Source organism: Salvia splendens, chromosome 2, assembly GCF_004379255.2.
Source record: "Salvia splendens isolate huo1 chromosome 2, SspV2, whole genome shotgun sequence".
NCBI classification, from domain to species: Eukaryota; Viridiplantae; Streptophyta; class Magnoliopsida; order Lamiales; family Lamiaceae; genus Salvia; species Salvia splendens.
The window spans coordinates 26,252,138-26,272,819 of NC_056033.1; the positions used below are offsets into that span (position 1 = coordinate 26,252,138).

At 40.9% G+C, this 20,682-nt stretch overlaps 2 protein-coding genes across 2 annotated transcripts; both read left to right on the forward strand.

Moving 5' to 3' along the window:
* The first annotated feature begins 5,258 nt into the window (after window positions 1-5,258).
* Window positions 5,259-6,762, forward strand: LOC121763327 (F-box protein At5g49610). Its single transcript, XM_042159330.1, has one exon. The coding sequence runs from the start codon at window positions 5,481-5,483 to the stop codon at window positions 6,567-6,569; it is 1,089 nt and encodes a 362-aa protein (XP_042015264.1). The 5' UTR covers window positions 5,259-5,480; the 3' UTR covers window positions 6,570-6,762.
* An 11,884-nt stretch (window positions 6,763-18,646) lies between these two features.
* Window positions 18,647-20,068, forward strand: LOC121777189 (pentatricopeptide repeat-containing protein At3g48810-like). The gene is made up of 2 exons (XM_042174366.1): window positions 18,647-18,685; window positions 19,026-20,068. The coding sequence occupies exons 1-2, from the start codon at window positions 18,647-18,649 to the stop codon at window positions 19,872-19,874; spliced, it is 888 nt and encodes a 295-aa protein (XP_042030300.1). The 3' UTR covers window positions 19,875-20,068.
* Window positions 20,069-20,682: the final 614 nt, after the last annotated feature.

Here is a 20,682-nt window from a genome sequence, read left to right on the forward strand (position 1 = left end):
GCCAAATGTTGTGTATGCATGACAATTTTTATAATTATGCATGAGATATATACACACACTAATATAGATATTTGTAGCTTATTACTATAGAAAAATAAAAGAGGAAGGATAAGGTTGTGTAAATAGAGGTATTAGGTAATATGATACGTGGCAAGTGTAGAATTACATGCACAAAATAAATATGAGTCATGGACTTTATAATATTAAAGTAAATAATTTTGATAAGTTTTTGATGTGATGACTTATATGTGGGAATAAAACAACTTTTGTGCAAAAACATAGGTAAAGCTAAATATAAATAGGAAGTTCATTTTATCAATGGGGGAGGAGGAAAAAATATACCGATTTATACAGACACACATTTGTTATGGAGGAGAGTTTTTCATTTTAAGGAAAGAAAAGGGAGAGGTTCGAAGAAAAACACGAATAATGCATTAGGAGAGAGAGGTTGAGAGAAGGAGGAAGAAAAAAAAAGGATCGAGGGTCGTAGACAGAAGAAAGAAGTAAAAGATTCAAATTGATTATCTTTATATGGGAGGTGCGTGTAAATCACACTTCTAATTTTACATGTTTTATTTGCTTCTTTGCTAGGTGTTAAACAAAATGAATGATTTGATTATATGATGTGATCCAATATAATATAATTATGTGTTATTTGATATAGATGGTGGAATATGATATGGATATGTGATTGGTGCAATGGATATGATGTTGTAAATGAATTATACGATAGAAATATGAAATTGATGTTTTACATATGGTATTGAAAGTACATGAATCATGTGATTAAAGAGGATCTGACAGCCTTGTACTGGATCTGAAATTTTAGATGGACCTATGAGTTCAAATACAGGGTGGCCTATGAGTCCAATTATAGAGAGACCTTCGGGTCAAATACAGAGAGACCTTCGGGTCATAGAGGAATCCCGGGCAGATACCAGGCTTGACTGTTACAGAATAATAAACTGAATAGAGTGGCATATGCATATGAATATGAAATGGTTTGTTTTTAAATTATGTTATATATTGTTTCTGATTATATGTATTGATAAAAGAATATGCTTGATGTTTGTATCATGTGAGATTAAAGGTGGAAATTTATATATACTGAGTTGTGGCTCATATAAACCACTAAATTATTCAGGAATAAGATAGCAGTAAAGTTTTGACTGACATGGGTCATAGGAACTCCGCGTGTTATTAGGCTCGGCGGCTGACGCATATTGGCAACCTTCTCCTCCTCATCATTTTGCATGTAGATAAATGTATATTATATAGAGTGGTGAGAGTGTTCCACTACTTTACAGGATATTTTGAAATATGTATCGGATAAGTGTTGGTTTGAACTTATATTATATGGGTGTTATATGAATTAGACACGTGTATTGATTGCTTTTATGATAAGGGATTTATTTATTATAAGAGTATACGTCAGAGGGGTTGAGGTGAGACAATACATATCTACGATTAAAAATATTTTTTATCCTATAAATTTGTACTACTTCATCCGTCCACAAAAAATAATCACATTTGTGAACAACACAAGTTTTAATGAGAAATTGATAAAATTAGTGAGAGAGGGAGAAAAGGTGGGTAAAGTATGAAAGAGAAACTTTCTTTTTTTTAAATGGAACTATTTTTTATTGACCTCCTAAGAGCATCCACATCTGTGCTCTTGCCAACGAGCACAACACCCACATCCGTACTCTTCCGTAAGGACGAGCACAAGAGTCCCACCATTCCATTATTCAATTTAAATAAAAACATTTCCACAAAATTAAAATGCATTAAAAATACCCGGAATAATATTATAAAATACATTAAAAATTAAAAATTACATAATTAAAATCCTAAAAAATAAAAATTACATAATTAGAATCCTAAAAATTAAAATTACATAATTAAACTCCTACAAATTAAAAATTACATAATTAAATTCATAAAATTTAAAAACACACTACTCGTTGGTTGAGGAGGAGAGCGGGGGTATTCGCCGCGACATATGCTTCATAAGCGGCACGATGTTGTTAGTAGTATTCTTGTTCTTCGCGCTCCGCTTCCGCAATGAGATGGGTGAAATCCATTTGAGGTGTTGAGTGGGAGATGAAGGTGTAGATAAGTTGTATGAAAAATATGAATGAGAGATGAATGTGTGTATTTATAGATGATTTTGAGAAAAAAATATTAAAATATTCAAAAATATACAGAAAAACGGGCAAAAAACGGCCATTTTTTTGGGATTGTGAAATTTTTTTTTTTGTATTATTTTTATTTTAAATAAAAATAATTTTCCAATGGATATGCCGTTAGCCAATCAGAACGCGCCACGTCGCCTGCTCGCTGGCACGGACGTGCTCGATGCATCGAGCAGCGTCGTGCCAGGGCAAGAGCGCAGCGGCGGATAGCGGTGCCGCGCCGCTGGCACGGACGGACGGAGGAGCAATTGCTCGTCGCTGTGGATGTTCTAAAATTGTAAAATGTGACTATTTTTCGTTAACAGAATGAAGTATATTACTAGCATGTTAATTTTAATTTATAGATTTTGTTGATTTTCTCACAACTAATAATTTTGTGTAATGAATTTCACACTCTAATATTATCTTTACAATTTAAGAAAATAAATTAATTCACATTGATTTTGTCTCCACGTTTGTTTATAGTTTCTATCGTCCATGTTCTAATTGTATTCACTACCCATCCGTTCCCTCTCATAATCCCTTCAATTGCTTATGCGGCTATGCCCACATCAACTTCAGACAATATTGACACTAAAAAAACTTCAAAAAAAATACTACTATCTCCACAGTGGCGGAGCCAGGATTAAATCCTGGGGGCCCAAATTTCTATTAAAATTTATTGAGAATTTTCCGTGTCAACAACACGGAAACAACTCGAATATGAGTAATAGAGAGATGCGCACGAGAAATGGATAATATAATAAATAATTGGAGGATGGGTAATACTACCTCCGTCCCGCATTAACTTTCACATTTACTTTTTTACACCCGTTTTGTAAAAATGATAATAAATAGTTAAAGTGGAAAAATAGTAAAGTAAGAGAGAGAATAATGTAAAAAAGATTCTTCTCTACCTCATTCTTTCTCTTATTTTACTTTTCTTGACTTTAACTATTTATTATCAGTTTTATAAAATGAGAGCAGAAAAGCAAGTGTGACAGTTAATGTGGGACAGAGGTAGTATTATACTACAAATAAGAGATACAGTTGATAAATATCAAAGTTGAAATAATTAAAAAATATAGTTTTATTAATAAAGAACATAGTATTGAATTTCCATTTGCTAATATATTTAATTATTTATACGATTAAATATTTTTTTCTAAAGTTTTAATAAATATCATATCATTAAATTAATTTTAATAATATTAGATGACAGATTTACATTATTTGGAATTAAAGAAATAACTATTGTTCTTATATTACGAAATCATAACAAAATAAAATTCTAGCTATAAAACTATTATAGAAAACAAACATAATTATTAATTATTAATCTAAATGGATAAAACACGGCATCACATGGGGTCAAACTTGTGAACTAACAGCTGCAAGTCTACTCTACAAACCAAATGAGCTAGCAATTTACTTTATTAATGTTTCATATATATAATATATACGGGTAAACCTCGAATGGGTGAGGGGCCCAAGGGCCCCCCGGCCCCACTCTGGCTCCACAAGTGTATCTCCATCCTACATTAAATGTTGCATTTGTTTTTTTTGCACTCATTTTATAAAAAGAATAATAAATAGTTAAAGTCGAAAAATAATAAAATAAAAGAGAGTATAAGGTAGAGAAGAATCTTCTTTACATTATTCTCTCTTTTACTTTACTATTTTTCCACTTTAACTATTTATTATCATTTTTACAAAACGAGTGCAGAAGTAAATGTGACAGTTAATGCGAGACGGAGGTAGTATTAATTAGAAATTTGGGCCCTTATCAGTAAATTCCTGACTCCGAAACTACTTTATATCAATTTATCTACTTTATTAACACATTCATTGAATTGAGTACACAATTTTTTTTTAATTCCGCCTGGAAAAGAAGAATCTCTATTAACGCCAATTAATAAAACAAATCTGCATGTAAACTACCTTGAATAATACCTCGCCAATTTATAAAAAATAATCTCATTTCCAGATAACATAGATTCTAATGTTGAATTTGTAAAATATGCAAAATAGAGATAAAATAGGTGAAATATATGGAACAATAAGTAAAATAGAAAATTTTCATAAATGAAAATAAGATTAATTAAATAAACCAATCAAAACGAAAAATGAGTTTAATTTTCTACTCTCTCCGTTTCATGTTAATAGAGTCATTTTTCTATTTTAGGAAGTTTCAAGTTAATTGAGCCATTTCTATTTTTAATAAAAAAGTAATTCTCTCATTTACTCTATTCTCTATTCATCTCTCTTGCTTTATTCTCTCTTACTACTTTTTTTCACCAATCATTTAACACACTATTCTTAAACTTTGTGCCAAAAAGAAATGTCTCGATTAACAAGAAACAAATGGAGTAGTGGCGTATCCATAATTTTTTATATGGGGGTGCAAAAAATAATTACAGACTTAAAATTTCCAAATTTGGCTAATTTTTAATATTTTTTTGTTATGTTTTTTCAATTGTTCTATTTTATAAAATAAAATCTTTGTCTTTATTTTTTATCAAAAAAATTTATTTTAAATAAATATAAATTATTATCTAGTATCTATTAAAAATAATTAACGAAAATAAATATGAAAGACTACACGATTAAATTAAAAAAGGGCAAGCTAATGGTTAAACTAATAAATAGTATTTGTTAAAAACAAAATAATCAATAAAACTTAATTCTGAATTGAAAACAAAATTACTTTGAGTTAGGGTGATATAGATTAAAACGTAATTAATTTAGAGTAAAGAAGTTTAATTAAGTAGGAAATGTGGGAAATGCGCTAAGGAGGGATCTAACACAGGCCTATGAAATGGAGAATATGCCTATTTACCACTAGACCACCGATAGATTTTGTAAAAAGTAGAACGACATATAGTATTAAAGGACAAAGTTTTGGGGGTACAACTTGTTCCCGTATACGCCAGTGATGGAGTATTACACGTAGAGGGAATAGCAGTATTTCTTAAACTCGAAGGCCCGTTATGCACGGCCCTTTTCAAGCCCAAGTTTCCAGCTGTATTTTGACCAAAGGCCCAGTCCGTTATTCATATTCATAGTAATTATGTGTAGCTCATTTTCAACACGCATTTCCTCGATTAATTCCCAATTAATCCATGGGAAAGAAAGATCGTTCTCTTCTGATTTCAATCGGTAGAAATAACCCCTTCCTCTTCGCCAGTTCCCAAATTAATTCTATTGGGAATTTATGCTGCGATTCAATTTACATTGAGTAAGTATTTCTCCCTCCATTTCTTGATTGTTTTCACGAATTTATGTGTTTTTCTGTAACATCATTGGATGAATTCATTTAATTCGAAAAGTGGGTTCTTCCCCGACGAGGTTGTGATTCAGATTCTCGCAAGATTGCCGATTAAATCCCTAATTAGAACCAAATGCGTTTCCAAGGCTTGGCGTAGCCTAATTTCTGATAAATACTTCACAAAGATTTATAACGAAAATTCAATTCGAAACCCTAATGTGCTCGTAGAGATCACCGATCCCACCTCGGAATCGAGGCCAAGTTTGATTCTTGTTGACAATTTGAGAGGTGTCTCCGAATTCTCACTGGATTTCATCAAGGATAGAGTTAGGGTTAAGGCATCTTGCAATGGATTGCTATGCTGCTCTAGTATTCGTGACAAGGGCGTTTATTATGTGTGTAATCCGATGACTCGGGAGTTTCGGCAGCTCCCGCGAACCCAGGAGAGGCCGTTGACTCGATTTTACCCTGACGGGGAGGCCATGCTTGTGGGCTTAGCTTGTGATGTTGTGACGGGGAGGTATAACGTGGTGTTGGCCGGTTACCACCGCTCGTTCGGGCATAGGGCCGAGAGGACCTTTAAGTGTATGGTGTTTGATTCGGAGACAGGAAATTGGAGGAAGTTTGTGTCGTTGCAGGATGATCACTTCACTCATATGAATCGGAACCAGGTTGTGTTTGCCAATGGTGCGTTGCATTGGCTCACGGCTAGCTGCTCGTGTTTGCTTGTTCTTGATTTGGACTGTGAGTCGTGGAGGAAGATTTCGTTGCCTGGGCAAGTGGTGTGTGGGAGTGGGAATCGGGTTTATTTGCTTGAGTCGGATGGGAGGGTGTCGGTTGTGCAGATCTCGGATGTGTGGATGAGTATATGGGTGATGGAGGAGTACGGGAGGGAGGAGTGGTCGTTGGTGGATAAGGTTAGCCTGCGGTGCATAAGGGGGATGGTACCGGGGGTGTTCCCGATTAGCCAGACGGAGCAGTGCGTGTTCCTCGCGACGCACAAGCAGGTCTTGGTTTACCAGCGGAGGACGCGCGTGTGGATGGAGATGTACGCGTTGAAGAACGCTGCGACGCTGCCGTTGTGGTTCTCGGCTCATGCTTTTAAAAGCACTATAGTTTCCTGCTAGGGACTCTTGTCTGTTACTGTGCATTTTGTGGATTGAAATCTGGTTTTGTGAATCAAAGTTTGTACAGTTGTATAAATTTCATAATATAATCTGCTGCAGAATTAGTGTTTGTATTTTCTTCTTGATTTTGGTATCTCCAAAAATTGGCTGATTACTATTATAATTCTTTGATTTGTTTGAGCTTTCTTAATGAGATTTTAGGTTGTATTTGTATTGCTTGGACATTTTAGGTTGTACTGGTGTTTTGTTTTTTATGTATTTAATTATGACTTTGCCTGTTTAATATTCTTCCTAAATGCAAAATACTAGTAGTATAACTTAAACTAATCATTTTTCAATCTATCAACATTTGTGGAGTCGGTCAGAATTATTTCATTTTAAAATTTGTCTATAGACTTCTAATTTTCACCAAATTTATTATAATTTTGTTGTTAAATAATTGATTTGTTCATTAATGAGTATTAAAAAGAAGAGTCAACTGCACATTAAACTCCTAGCTTTTTGTGTTTTCATCACTAGCAAAAAAATACCACCATTAGTCCCTAGCATTAAACTTATTCATGCCGAAGTGTGCCAAATCCCTTCTTTTGTATTTCATTTATTCTAATTAAGTTGAGTCAAAACTCTTGAACATTGAAATTAAAAAAAATTGGGTTGAAAAGTATGAAAGATAAAGAAAGTAAAGTAGATAATGGAATAAAATAAAATTGATTGGATGTCTTGTTTTTGTCTAAAAAATAAAATGACTCAACTTAATTGGAACAGCCTAAAAAATTAACACGACTCAATTTAATTGGAATAGAAGGATTAAGAAATATGAAAGGAGCGTAGAGAGAGATAGAAGAGATCCAAGAGGTTACATTGAGAGGATAGAGAGGCCATGCATTTTAGAGAAGTAGTAGGCTTGATTAAGAATAAATCAAAATTATTTTCACTCACCAGTATACCAAAGCATATACTCCCTCCGACCCACAGTAGATGTCACACTTGAGAGATGGCACATGATTTTAGGAGATGTTATTTTGTGTGTTAAGTGGTAAGAGAAAATATAATTTTATAATTGATGTGAGAAAGAACTTTTTTCAAAAGAGAAAATGTGACATCTTTTGTGGGACAATTAAAAAGGAAAGTGTGACATCTACTATAGGACGAAACTAATGCACCAAGTACTTAAGAGTGAGAAGCTCCACCTTCTCTCTACAATCCCACCCTTATTGAACTGTCGGAGAACTACCCTGCCACCCACCTCGCCACCCCATCTCCAACCTCCCTCCCCTCCCTCTTTCGGGTGTCCACCCACGCCGGATAAGCCTACTCTCCTCCTTCAAAATTCGACCTAACCACCATTCTCGGCCACCACCTTTGAAGAGTCCTTCTCGGCTCGATGGCGGACCATCCGCCGGATCCCCCCCCCAGGCCCTAAGGTTCCTCGAGTCATCCCGGACCAGCTAATGGTCTTTCAATCTCCCGAAGTCGCCTCCACCAAACAACCAACCAAGTCCATGAGGAAGAGCACGCCGGCTCCACCCCCAAAGGGAATGGACGGAAAAGGTTAGTCCCCTCCCCCCTCCCGGAGGACAAACAACTTTGTAAAAAGCTATCTTTTGGAGGGGAAGATAGTCTCGTCGGCAATAGCGATGACCCCGAGACACCCCGATGCAAGACGACCCTCTTCCCTTTGGAACCAAGCCATGCCGTGAAGGAACCCTCTATAGGGAATGAGGATGATATACCAGCCGACGAAATGGAAGGAGATTTGAGCATCATCGCCCAAAAATGTAGTGATGTGGCTGACGTGGCATCGCCGGCCGGCCAGGGGTCCGGTGAAGAGTTGGAAGACGAAGGAGTGTCTCATCAACCACCTTCGAACGCCTCCCCAACGGCTAGTGATGGCTCATTCGGTCCCCAACGTGCCTTGGCATGTGTGGAAGTCAACTTGCCAAAAATGGGTAGTGAACCAAAAATACCTTTTGAAAGTGCATTTGGCCCATACCAAGGAGCAACATCACGTGATGTACCTTCCTCCATCTCCCCAATGCAGCCAAAATATGATAATCTCTTGCAAGTGGTGGCACTTGACTCGGCGGAGAAGATGGATACTTGGGCGGCGCAGCCCCTCCTCGCCGACGGCCCACCGGACGACGACACAACAATGTCGGAGTTGGCCAACTTGCTCAAATGGAACTCGGATCCTCCCTCAACCAAGTTGTTGATACCTAATGGTCCATCATATGAGGAATTCCCACCCCTCGAGAGAGGAAGGACGAGAAGGTTACGCGCCACCTTTGAGATAGGAGCGATGCATCATGACTCGACCTCGGTCATGCCGAGGACGAAGGCTAGCGATCAACACCATCGGGCCGAAAAGGCAAGCACGGGTTCGGGGGTAATCACTAACGTCCCCAATCAATCCGAACAAGAAAAGGAGACACCACTTGAGGTTGATGAGGCGATGGAGGTGGAGACCCCGAAAGGAAGACCGCAAGGTAGGAATGTCCACAAAAATGGATCCAAAGAGAATGAAGACCACAACAAGAACTCGGCGAAAATTAACTATCCCCAAGGGAGTAATGCTACCATGAAAAGTCCCAACAAACATACCACTATGGCCAAAACTAGATGGACCACAAGCATTCGTCCCGGAGCAAATCCAAAACATTGGATACGCGACAACGTCCAATGGCAAACTAGCTATCTACTTCAGCGGGGCCGAGATCCAAAAACTAGCGACAACACTAGGCCACGCCATTGTCGGTAAGTTCTCACACTCTATTCCGGCTTCGCATCAAATTCAAAAGGCTCTTGAGAATATCGAGTTTTGTCGTGGTTACACTTGGAAATATATTAATGCAAAACATATTCTTGTGCAATTCGAGGATATTGCGGACTACGCTCGACTCCTTAGCGGACCTAAAGGCACGCCGGTTTGGTTCGTAGATCGCCACCCGATGAGAGTCTTCAAATGGACACCGGATTTCGACGCTTATTGCGAGTCCCCAATTGCGGCAATATGGTGCAACCTAATAGGCCTACCTATTCACCTTTTTGATCAAGCCGCCCTATTTGCTATTGGAAAACTCCTTGGGAACCCGATCCAAGTGGATCGAGCCACGACTAACAAATCTAGGCTATCTTTTGCTCGGATTTGCGTGGAAATTGACATTACTAAGCCGCCTCCCGACGAAATCATTTTGGACATTTGTGGCCGCGAGTTGGTGCAACAGGTGAAATGGGATAAAATCCCATCGTATTGCCGGGAGTGTAGGCATGTAGGCCATAAGAGTGAAGTATGTTACGCGGCCAACCCATCCGAAAAGCCTGCGAGACGGAACTACAACATAGTTCAACCGAAACAGCCACAACAAGGGGGTCGGGAAGGTAAAGCTAAAGACGTTGAATTGAATCAAATTGAGACAACCTCGGAGTGGAAACAGCAAGGGAAGAATAAAGCTAAGGAGGGCCATCATCGGGCGAACGGGAAGGCAAAAGAAAGCAAGGGAGGGGGATGGAAGGGCCCGGATATTATGGGAGATTCACCTAGTGGACAGGGCATGGACCTGGTCCGAGGCCCTAATCAGCCTAGACCCCGGATCACTAGATCTTCTTCTCTTGGAGGCGGACGAGATAGTGCTCCGCAAGGAGTGGACACCACGAGACAAGAAGATCCGGCGCATGAAGAAGGATAAGGGCGTGCGACCGGTTCCTTTAAAAGATTTGATCCCGAGAAATCTCAAGAGATAGAAAACCACATGAGCTCCAACCGATACTACTCCCTCATGGCCTTCGGAAAATTTGGAGAGAATGCCGATGGGGAGCATGAGGATTGGGAAGTGAACAAGCTAGACCACGACGAAGCAGAGGGGATGAGCTCCATCCTTATGGAAGCCGAGCCATGCCAAGGAGGAAATAGTCTTCAAATCATCGAATTCCAAGGAGGGCCTTCACACCCCCCGGGTACGGATCCTACTTGTTAATCATGTCAGTTAATTTCTTGTTTTGGAACGTTAGGGGAATCGCAAATGCGGCCACCCAAAACGTCCTAAAAAGAATAATTCAACCTCACAATGTAATTTTTCTTGCAATAATGGAACCTCTCACGACCCCCAACCCGGAGAAATATTCAAAGGCGGTGGGTTTATCTTTTAAGGCTTCGAATGCCAATGGGAAGATTTGGATTTTTGTGGAGGAAGAGGGTGATTTTGAGGTTGAGGATGTTTCGGATCAGGAGCTCCATGGGCGGTTCATGTGCCGTCGTCTTCCATGCCCCATCTTGGTCTCGGCCGTGTATGCAAAGTGTTCTAGAGGGGAACGGATTCCTCTTTAGGACAAAATGAGAGAAATATCAACTACCGCCGAGGGGATGCCTTGGTCCATTGGAGAGGATTTCAATACCATTCTTTCCATTCGAGACAGGTCGGGTAGCGACACCAATCGGCAAGCAGAGATGATCGACTTCGCCGAGGCCATTGAAGACTGCCGGTTGCGCGATCCAGGATGTGATGGCTCGGACTACACGTGGGCAAAGAACGGCCTTTTTGAGAGGCTAGATAGGGTCCTTCTAAGCGAATCATGGACCCGGATATTTGAGAGTGTGAGGGTCACGAATCTTCCACGGGTCGCCTCGGACCATGGCCCAGTGCTGGTCCGGTGCAGGTTGCCGAGTGTGCATGCCGGGGGCAGACCCTTCCGATTCCAAAATATGTGGACCCGGCATGCGGGATTTATCGATCTGGTGCGTGAGGATTGGGATAGACCAACGGAGGCGGAGGGACTCCTTAACCTCCAAATCAAACTCGCCCGCGTCAAGAAAGCCCTTAAGAGTTGGAATAAAGAGGTTTTTGGCAATATTCACGCAAACATCCGAGACATGGAAGGGAGGATTGTGAGTGCCCAAGCTGATTTTGAGAAGAGGCGTACACCCGAGAATAGAACGGAAATCAACAAAAGCATTGCCGAGTACATTTGCCTTCTAAGAATGGAGGAAGACTTTTGGCGCCAAAAGGCCACGCTTCGATGGCTTGCGGAGGGGGACAAGAACACGAGATTCTATCAAAGTTGGGTCAAGCAAAAAAGGATTCGAATGCGCATCCATAAGATTAATGTTGGGGGACGTGAACTATCGGATGACGTGGAGATCAAGAACTCGGCGGTACAATTCTTCCAAGAGCTCCTCGCCCCAGATCCTCTTTTGCTTGGAGAGCCGGACCTCAACATCATACAGCAACTCCCTCCCTTGGAGGAAATGAGCACATTGATCGAGAAACCAGAGATGGAGGAGGTGAGAAAGGCAGTGTTCGGCATCTCGGGTGATAGTGCACCTGGGACGGACGGCTTCTCGGCAACATTTTTCCAAGCCTATTGGGGAATTATTAACACGGATGTCTATGCTGCTATTTGTCAATTCTTTCAGGGAGCCTACCTCCCTCGGAGCATCACGACGACTAGTATTGTGCTCATTCCCAAGAAATCATCGCCGGTCTCATGGGGTGACTACCGGCCCATCAGCCTATGTAACGTCACCAATAAAATAATCACTAAGATCCTCTCCACGAGGCTCTCGCCTATCTTGCCCCGTGTCATCTCACCAAATCAGAGTGGGTTTGTTAAGGGCCGACTTCTTAATGACAATGTCCTCCTTGCCCAAGAGATGTTCCATGAGTTAGCAAAATGGGTGCCAGGTCCGAATGTGGCGATTAAAATCGATATGGCTAAAGCTTACGACCGAGTCCAGTGGCCTTTTCTCCTTAAGGTACTACTTCGTATGGGATTCCCTAGTCCTTGGGTTTCCATGATTGATAGATGTGTTGGATCATGTTGGTTCTCGGTGCTAATCAATGGTGCCCCTGCGGGATTCTTTAAATCAACACGAGGGCTTAGACAAGGAGATCCCATATCGCCATCTCTTTTTGTTCTAGCGGCGGATTACTTATCAAGAGCCCTTGACAAGCTGATCCTGGGGCAAAGAGATATGACCTTTAAAGCCACTCGAAGGTGCATGGAGATCAGCCACCTAGCGTATGCCGATGATATCATCATTTTCACTCAAGCGGCATCCACACCTCTCAGGCGGCTCCGCACTTGTCTCGATGAGTATGCTAACGTTTCAGGACAACAAATCAACCTATCAAAGAGCAATTTTTACATTACCGAATGCCATGAAAGGAGCGCTAGCCTTATCCAAACCGAGGGCGGTTTCTCACAAGGTACCTTCCCTTTCCTTTACCTAGGCGTACCTATCTATAGAGGAGTCAAAAGGACGGACATATTTATGTTCCTTCGGGAAAAGATTGCAGCATGAATTTCTGGGTGGGCCCACTGACACCTATCTTTCGGTGGAAGGCTCACCCTTATCAAGAGCACACTTGAGGTGGTGCCAATTCATATTTTTCAGGCAATAGAACCAACGGCCGAGTCTCTCAAAGGCCTCGACCAACAGTTGGCCCGATTCTTCTAGGGTGCTACAAATGATAGAAAGAGGACACATTGGATCGGGTGGGATCAAATCTGCCGGCCAACTGCCGAGGGTGGGCTCGGTATACGCAAATTCAAAGAGGTCCTCCGAACCTTCAATATCAAGTTATGGTGGAGATTTCGGGAACAGAGTTCTCTTTGGGCCCGGTACATGAAAGCTAAGTACTGTTTCAAAGAGTCACCTTTGGTGGCTAGAATTATTGGAAGACATAGCCCGACGTGGAAAAGGCTCTTGAGAGTACGTGATCAGGCGAATCCCCACATTAGATGGGTGATAGGTCAGGGTGAGATCTATTTTTGGGATGATATTTGGCTTGGAAACACCCGTCTCAGGAACCATAGTCTCGATGACAGAGGGGCAGCGCAAACAAGGGTGGTGGACTTCATAAGGGATGGCACTTGGGATGAAGCTAAACTCAGGCTACTACAATACCAGACCGGGTTGCCACAGAGGGTGATCACACAAATATTAGACACGCCAATTGTGGTTAGGGAGTTGGACATCCCGAGATGGTCCCTCTCTCGGCTAGGGGACTTCTCGGTGGCCACAACTTGGGAGACATTCCAAACAAGAGGACCGAGAATTCAAGGTCTTGAGGAGATTTGGTTGGCCGGCCTCACAAAGTCAATTGCAATCTTCAACTGGAGGCTTCTTTCAAACCAAATTCCGGTCGACTCCAAACTTCAATGGCGAAATATTGAAATGGCATCAAAATGTCAATGCTGCCCTCAAAGGCCGAACACGGAGTCCCTCCAACACCTCTTCATCCAAGGCTGGGGGGCAACCATAGTATGGAGAGAATTTGATGGATGGTTTGAAGGTTCGCCCCCACACATCCGGATCAATGATACTATACCGGAACGGCTGGAAGTGTGGTCTCGAAGATCGCACCAACCGGGCATGAAACATATTAGCCGGGTCCTGCCATATCTCATCTTTTGGTTCATATGGGCAGAACGTAACCGAAGCCGTCATGAACAGGTACAATTTAAACCTACCAATGTGATTTGGCAAGTCCAAATGTTCATCCGGAATAGTATGGAGAATGGGGGCATAAGAATGAAACATTGGATCGGGATAAGACCTAGAATGGAAATACCGAGCCGTGTTGAGACAGGAAGGCCAACACCGGTTGCTATGCTGATCAAATGGCACCCACCGATCCCATCGTGGATTAAACTCAACATGGATGGAGCCTTCTCGACCACAACAAAACAAGGAGGAGGAGGGGGCATAGTTCGGGATCATCAAGGGAAGATGCTTGCAGCCTTCGCCACTCCCATCGTCGCACAATCGGCCTTAGAGGCCGAACTTACATCCATCTATCACGGTTTGGAAATAGCCAAGGAGTTTAAGAAACCAATTTGGATTGAATCGGATGCTAAACAAGCCATCGATTTATTCAAAGGGGCAGCATGGGGCCCGGCACACACTTGCCAAGTAATGGCCCGACTACACATGCTCAAGAAGCAATACACCATCCGGTCCTCCTTTATCCACAGGGAGGGCAACAAAGCGGCCGATTTCCTAGCCAAGATTGGCCTTGAGCAAACCGCCTTGAGCCGAATGACCTCAGACAACGCCCCAAGATTGCTCAAAGCCATTGTTCGATTGGACGTTATGGGAATCCCCAACCTCCGAATGAGTAGTGACGTCCGAGAGTAGTGCAAGTGTTGAAGGGGTCTTCCGCAAGAAAGGATACAACGGTCGGGAGTTGATTGTAGGCCGGAGAGTACGTAGGTGTCGAACCCCACCAGGCTTGTCCCCACCGTACTCTTTGATGATTTTGCCCTAGTGTGTTTGTTATTATTTTTGTACTCTTAGCTCTAGATTGTTTGGCCCGTGTAATCCTTGATTGTAACCTCTTCTGATGATGAAATATAGAGATGAGGGACCCACGAACCCTCCACCATAAAGGTGTTTTAAAAAAAATCTACTATGGGACGAAGGGAGTACTAGTGTAATAAAACTATTTAATAATAATATTCAAATATTCAAATATTCTTTTCTATTTTTAAACAATTCATGAGTTACTTTTCTAATACGAAAGCTTTTGATGGTTTCTCATGTAAAATTTGCAAATGTTGTGGTTCCTCAGGTAAAATTGAATAATACTAATGTTTTTACTGATGATTGTTAAGAACTTGCTCTATAAAAATAACAAATTTATAGAGTTTTAATGCAAAATTGATTTAAAAAAATGAAATAGATAACAAGTAACAGTGAATTTAGATCACTTTATCTGAAAAAAAAGTTACAAAATAGTTTCCAACTTATACTCCCTCTGTCCCATAAAAATATGAGCAATGAGTATGACACTGGAGTTAAAACAAAATCGGTAAGAAAGAGAGAGGAGGAAAATGATATGGTAAAATAAGTGATAGAAGGAGAATGGTAGTTAAAGTAACATTAGTGGATAGTGAGATCTATATTTTTAAATTAGAGTGAACTACATAAACCGTCCCTGACGTTTGCATTTGTTTCACTCCAGGCCCCTAACGTTTAAAAATATCGCCACAGGTCTCTGGCGTTTAACATAATCACATATCAGGTATTTGTATCCATTTTTCGGTCCACAATACTGCAGGGTATTTTAGACATTTTACCAGCGTGTTGCAGGCATCTCTGCCCGAGGCTGCACTTTTGCAGACCGGTCTGCATCGCTGTCAAGTCAAGTGTTTGAATTTAATTTCTTAAATGTACTGTGCTTTCATTCTTAAATGTTTGAAATTGAATTGTTTCTTCCTCCTCTCACTGTAATTCAAGCGGCAACTGTAATAATTCGTCGTAGTGACTCAATTTAGGTAATTTCTTCTGTCGCAATGTAAATCGGCCTTCCATTGTCTGTCGTCGTCTTATCCCTACAGAGTGGGGTCATTTTTTTAGTGGAATTTGCAGCTGAATTTAGTCGTATTCAATGTAGGGTTTATGTGTGTAGGACTGAAAATCGGCCTTCGATTGTACTGTGCATTTATTTGTTGATGGTCGAATTAATCTATGTACTTCCCTCTGCATTTGAATTTTGAAGGATATGAAAGTGTGTTGTATTCTCTCACCTCAATTCATCCTCCAATTATCTTTCGTCTACTGCGTGTGGTCCCTGCCGTCGTATACTCATTGTTCAATTCATTCTGTATAGCTGAGCTTGAGATCGTAAACTTACATTCTGACCCATTTCGGTGGTTTTTGTAGCTCAATCTGGGTGGATTTTGCAGCTGTAGCTGGCAATTTAGGGTTTACGCGTGTTATGTGTGTGTTATACTGCTGTCACCGGGCTATTTTTTTTAGGAATTTAATTTCATAAATAATGCTGTATAAGTTTTTAATATGTTTGGTTTTTAATTTCCCATTCAGCGTGTTCGTGCAATGTCTTCTTCAAGTTCTCAGTCGTTCGGATCAAGCTTCAATTGAGAGTGGCCTCGTCCACAGATTGTAATCTGTAATCACGATCTCGAGGCCGAGCTTGTGACATCTAGGACGGATGCTAATCCTGGACGACGTTACTATCGTTGTCCAATATGGAAGGAAGATGATTGCAGATTCTTCCGTTGGTTTGATGCAGGTCTATCGCCGAGCCAAGACACTTATTTTCAAAGAATCAAGCTCGAACGAGACAGGTTTGAAGAACAACTCCGTTGCAAGAATATCGTGGAAGGCGTACTTGAAGATAAATTGTGCATGAAAAGTGACGAGTGCGAGAATCTGAAGTTAAAATTGAGCATGAAGAGTGAGGAGTGTGCACGTGTTAATTTAGAAATTGTTAGAACAAAAAAACGGCCCGAAATCTAAAGATTGTAATATCGTTTTCAAAACATCCTCCTCCAACCTCTGTCGTACATTCAATGACGGGTGCTGCTTCGGATGCTTCTCCAATCTCGGAGGCCGGGGCTTCGGTTGGTACTGATTTAGATGATACTGCTTCAAATGCATTCGCCAAATTTTGAGTAGCTACCTCCGCGTCCCTCTTCCTCTTAGCACGATCATCGTCTAAACTCTTCGTAAGATATTCCTCGAACTCTATATCCTTATCATACCATTCAATCATTAAAGGCTTATTCCGCTGCCTCCTCATCGGTCTTGGCTTTTGCTTTGGCACACTAGGTTCGGTTTCTTCAATCTCTTCAATGATGACTCCTGGGGGTTTAGCCGCCCTGAATCTGAGAAGCTCTTGCGCTTCATCCTTCATTTTCTTCAATAGAGCGTCAGCCCGGGTTATCTCCACAACATAGATGTGAACTAACTTTGTCGTTGTATACGCCACCTTGAGGAAATCCGTCAGATGTGTATCCTCAACAATGGGCAACAACGGGCCGCCGATTGAAACCCTGCGCACGCATTACTGTACTTTGGATCACAATAATAGAACTCACATATCATCTTCCTATCGTACTTCAACTTTAACACCATGCTCGATAGGTCTATGAGTGCGAATTGGTTTATGTTGCAGAAGTCGAAGTATGTCAAATTCCCACCAACATACTTGTTATCATCGTTCGTATTGGAGAATGAACCGCCATGATGGAAAGCAACTGAAAACTTTCCAGGCGCATCCCCTGTTAAGGAGAACAATAATCGGACCGTTAACAATCAAACCAAAACAATAAACAAAATTCACAAAAAAAAAAATCAAACTCTGGCGCCCTAATTCACCAAATGAGGATTAAAAATCAATTTCCGGAGTAACAAAAATATATTCACAGAAAAAATAAATTCCGTAAACCCTAAACACAAACCGAGGATTATAACTTACTGTATTCATCTTCTGGGACAAAAAAATCAAGATCAGGATCGCGGATATCCCAGGTTTCTTCTTCCACATCTATGACCACCGGTGCATGTCTCGGTGGTGGTCGCCAGTGTGGTGGCGATGGCGGGGGTATGGGTTCCCTGTTACGCCGCGACGATTTCCGTGACGACGAACCGCCTGATGATCCGGCGCGCTTCCGTTTAGGCGCCATTCGTGCAAAATAGTTTTTTCACACAGGGGGCAGAGAGAGAGATTAGATTGAAGAGTGAGCACAATGTTTTGCAATTTTTTGGCGGGGTGGGAGAGATAACTTCTTTTTTGCAAAACTTTTAGGCGGGGTGGGAGTGAAGGCCGAAACTAAGGCTTGTGAAATTTCTGAAACTTATTTCATAAATCACACCCGGAGTCCTGAGTACGTGGCGTGTGCGTCTGGCCATCATGACTTGATGGCTGACACCCGCACATCAAATCACGCCAGAGTATGGTGGCCGCCACTGCAGGTCAGATGTGGTATGACCATAATGCCCTTTTAGAGCTGAAGGGTCTTTTTGTCCGAAAATACCTGATATGTGTATGTTAAACGCCAGAGACCTGTGGCGATATTTTTAAACGTCAGAGGCCTGAAGTGAAACAAATGCAAACGTCAGGGACGGTTTATGTAGTTCACTCTTTAAATTAATATAACTTTTCAAAACTGGAATGCACATATTTTTATGGGACGCCGAACCGGAAATTGCATATATTTTTACGGGACTAATGGAGTATTATAATTGAAACGGTTCACGTTTTTAAAATTGTGAGTGTTAGAATTTAACAATAAAAAGTTTGGGATTTAAATGACTGAATAAATAAAAGCGAATGAAAAGACAAACAGAGCTTCTGCCTCTCGCGACTGAGGTCAGTCTGTGCGTTCTTGTTTTCATTTTTCTTTGTTCTTTGTTCATCTTCTTCCGATTTCACTGTTTGCAGCTGAATAAACCAATCTTTTCAGGAACACTTTATTTTTTGTCCCCAGTTAGTTCTATTATCGATAATTTTAGTCTGAATTAGCTTGTTTTCGAAGGGGGAAACGTAAATTGTATTCCAATTTTGTAGAATTTGCCCAAAATTTGCCCGCCTTTTCTTCAGTTTAAACTTGAATTAGAGAAAATGTATTTGAAAGAGGGCCGCTCTCTTAGCCATGATGTTTGTTCGAGGGTGTGATCTGAATACTCAAACGTTTACTTCTTTGATAAAGGTCTTGTCGTTGAGGGGTAGATTTCTTGAGGCCTATGATGTTTTGAGTCGTATGTTGAGTGATGGGATTTTACCGAATGAGGTTACATTCAACACGCTCATTCACGGCTTATGCTTGGGTGGGAATATGAGAGATGCGTTCTCTCTTCTTGATGAAATGGAGGCAAATGAATGTTGCCCGAATGTCACAACATACGCAACCCTAATCAACGGGTGTGCAAGAATGGGGGATTTGGTTGGTGCGTCCGAGGTGTGGAACAAGATGGTATCTCGTGGGTGTCGCCCCAATGTTGTGGTGTACACGAGCATGGTGGATGCACTCTGCAGAAACTCCATGTTCAACGAAGCTTATGATCTTCTTGAAACTATGAAGAGAGACAAGTGCTCTCCCAACACGGTTACTTTCAACGTTTTGGTCAAAGGCTTATGTGCTAGAGGCCGAGTTGATTGGGCCATGGAGTTGTTCGATGAGATGGAGACGCACGGCTGCATACCTAATGTGACCACATACAACGAGCTCTTGGACGGTTTATTCAAGGCCGGCAACGACAGGCGTGCTTTTGAGCTCGTTTCTGCAATGGAGGAACGGGGCGTGAAGCTCAACACGGTCACCTACAACACCATCGTTCACGGGCTGTGCACATGTGGGAAGCTCGAGGAGGCATGGAAACTAGTCGGGAGAATGGTGGTCGAGGGACTCAGGCCTAATGAATTTACGTTGAATATGCTCATCCACGGCTACTGCAAGCGAGGTATGATCGAGCCTGCAGCTCGGGTTTCGGAGATGATGAGGAAGGTAGGGTTGAAACCCGATATCGTCGGTTATAGTAGCCTTATTTGTGGGGTGTGAGTGTATTGATTTAGACGAAGCTAGTGTTTATATTGATAGAATGATAAGTGATGGGATTATGCCAAATTTTTCACTTTGGAGTTTCTTGGTTAGAAGCTTGTTTAGTAGGACTGGAGTTATTAGAGCAGCTCAACATATGAATCGTGTGTTGGATAGCAATTTACATTTTTGAAATTCGTCTCTCTTTAAGCGTATATTTGTTTTCTTGTTCATTCATTTTGAATGTAGTTAGTGTTTCTTGATTTTTTTTTACCAGTGAAATCTGCTGCAGAGTTGGTAATTATTGTGTTTATGTTGGTTCTTGGTTGTTGGCATATTAACTTTTTTTGTTTTTGATTTTTGGAAAATTATTTTAGGTTGGTGCATCTCACATCTTTAATCACTAATTTATGTGCTATTATGGAATGTGGTAAATGTTTTTATACTCCTTCTGTTCACCATTTAAAGAACCATTTTGCTATTTTAGGTTATCCATAATTACCATTTACTTTTTTTCATTTTTGCTAGCGGACCTCACATTTCATTAACCTTTTACACTCATAATCCATTATAAAACTAATACTCCCTCCGTCCCAGTAAAGATGACCCCTTATTTCACTAATTTTTTACCCTCATAATCCATTATAAAACTAATACCTAAAAATGGTTCTCATATTTCACCTACTTTTTCCATTTACTTTTCTTTAAAAAGTCAAATAATTTTTAAAGTGACTCTTTAAATGGACAAAGGGAATATATATTATGTCCGACAAGTCAAGTAAAACTTATACTCCCTCCGTCCCATAAAATAGATTACATTTGTCATTTT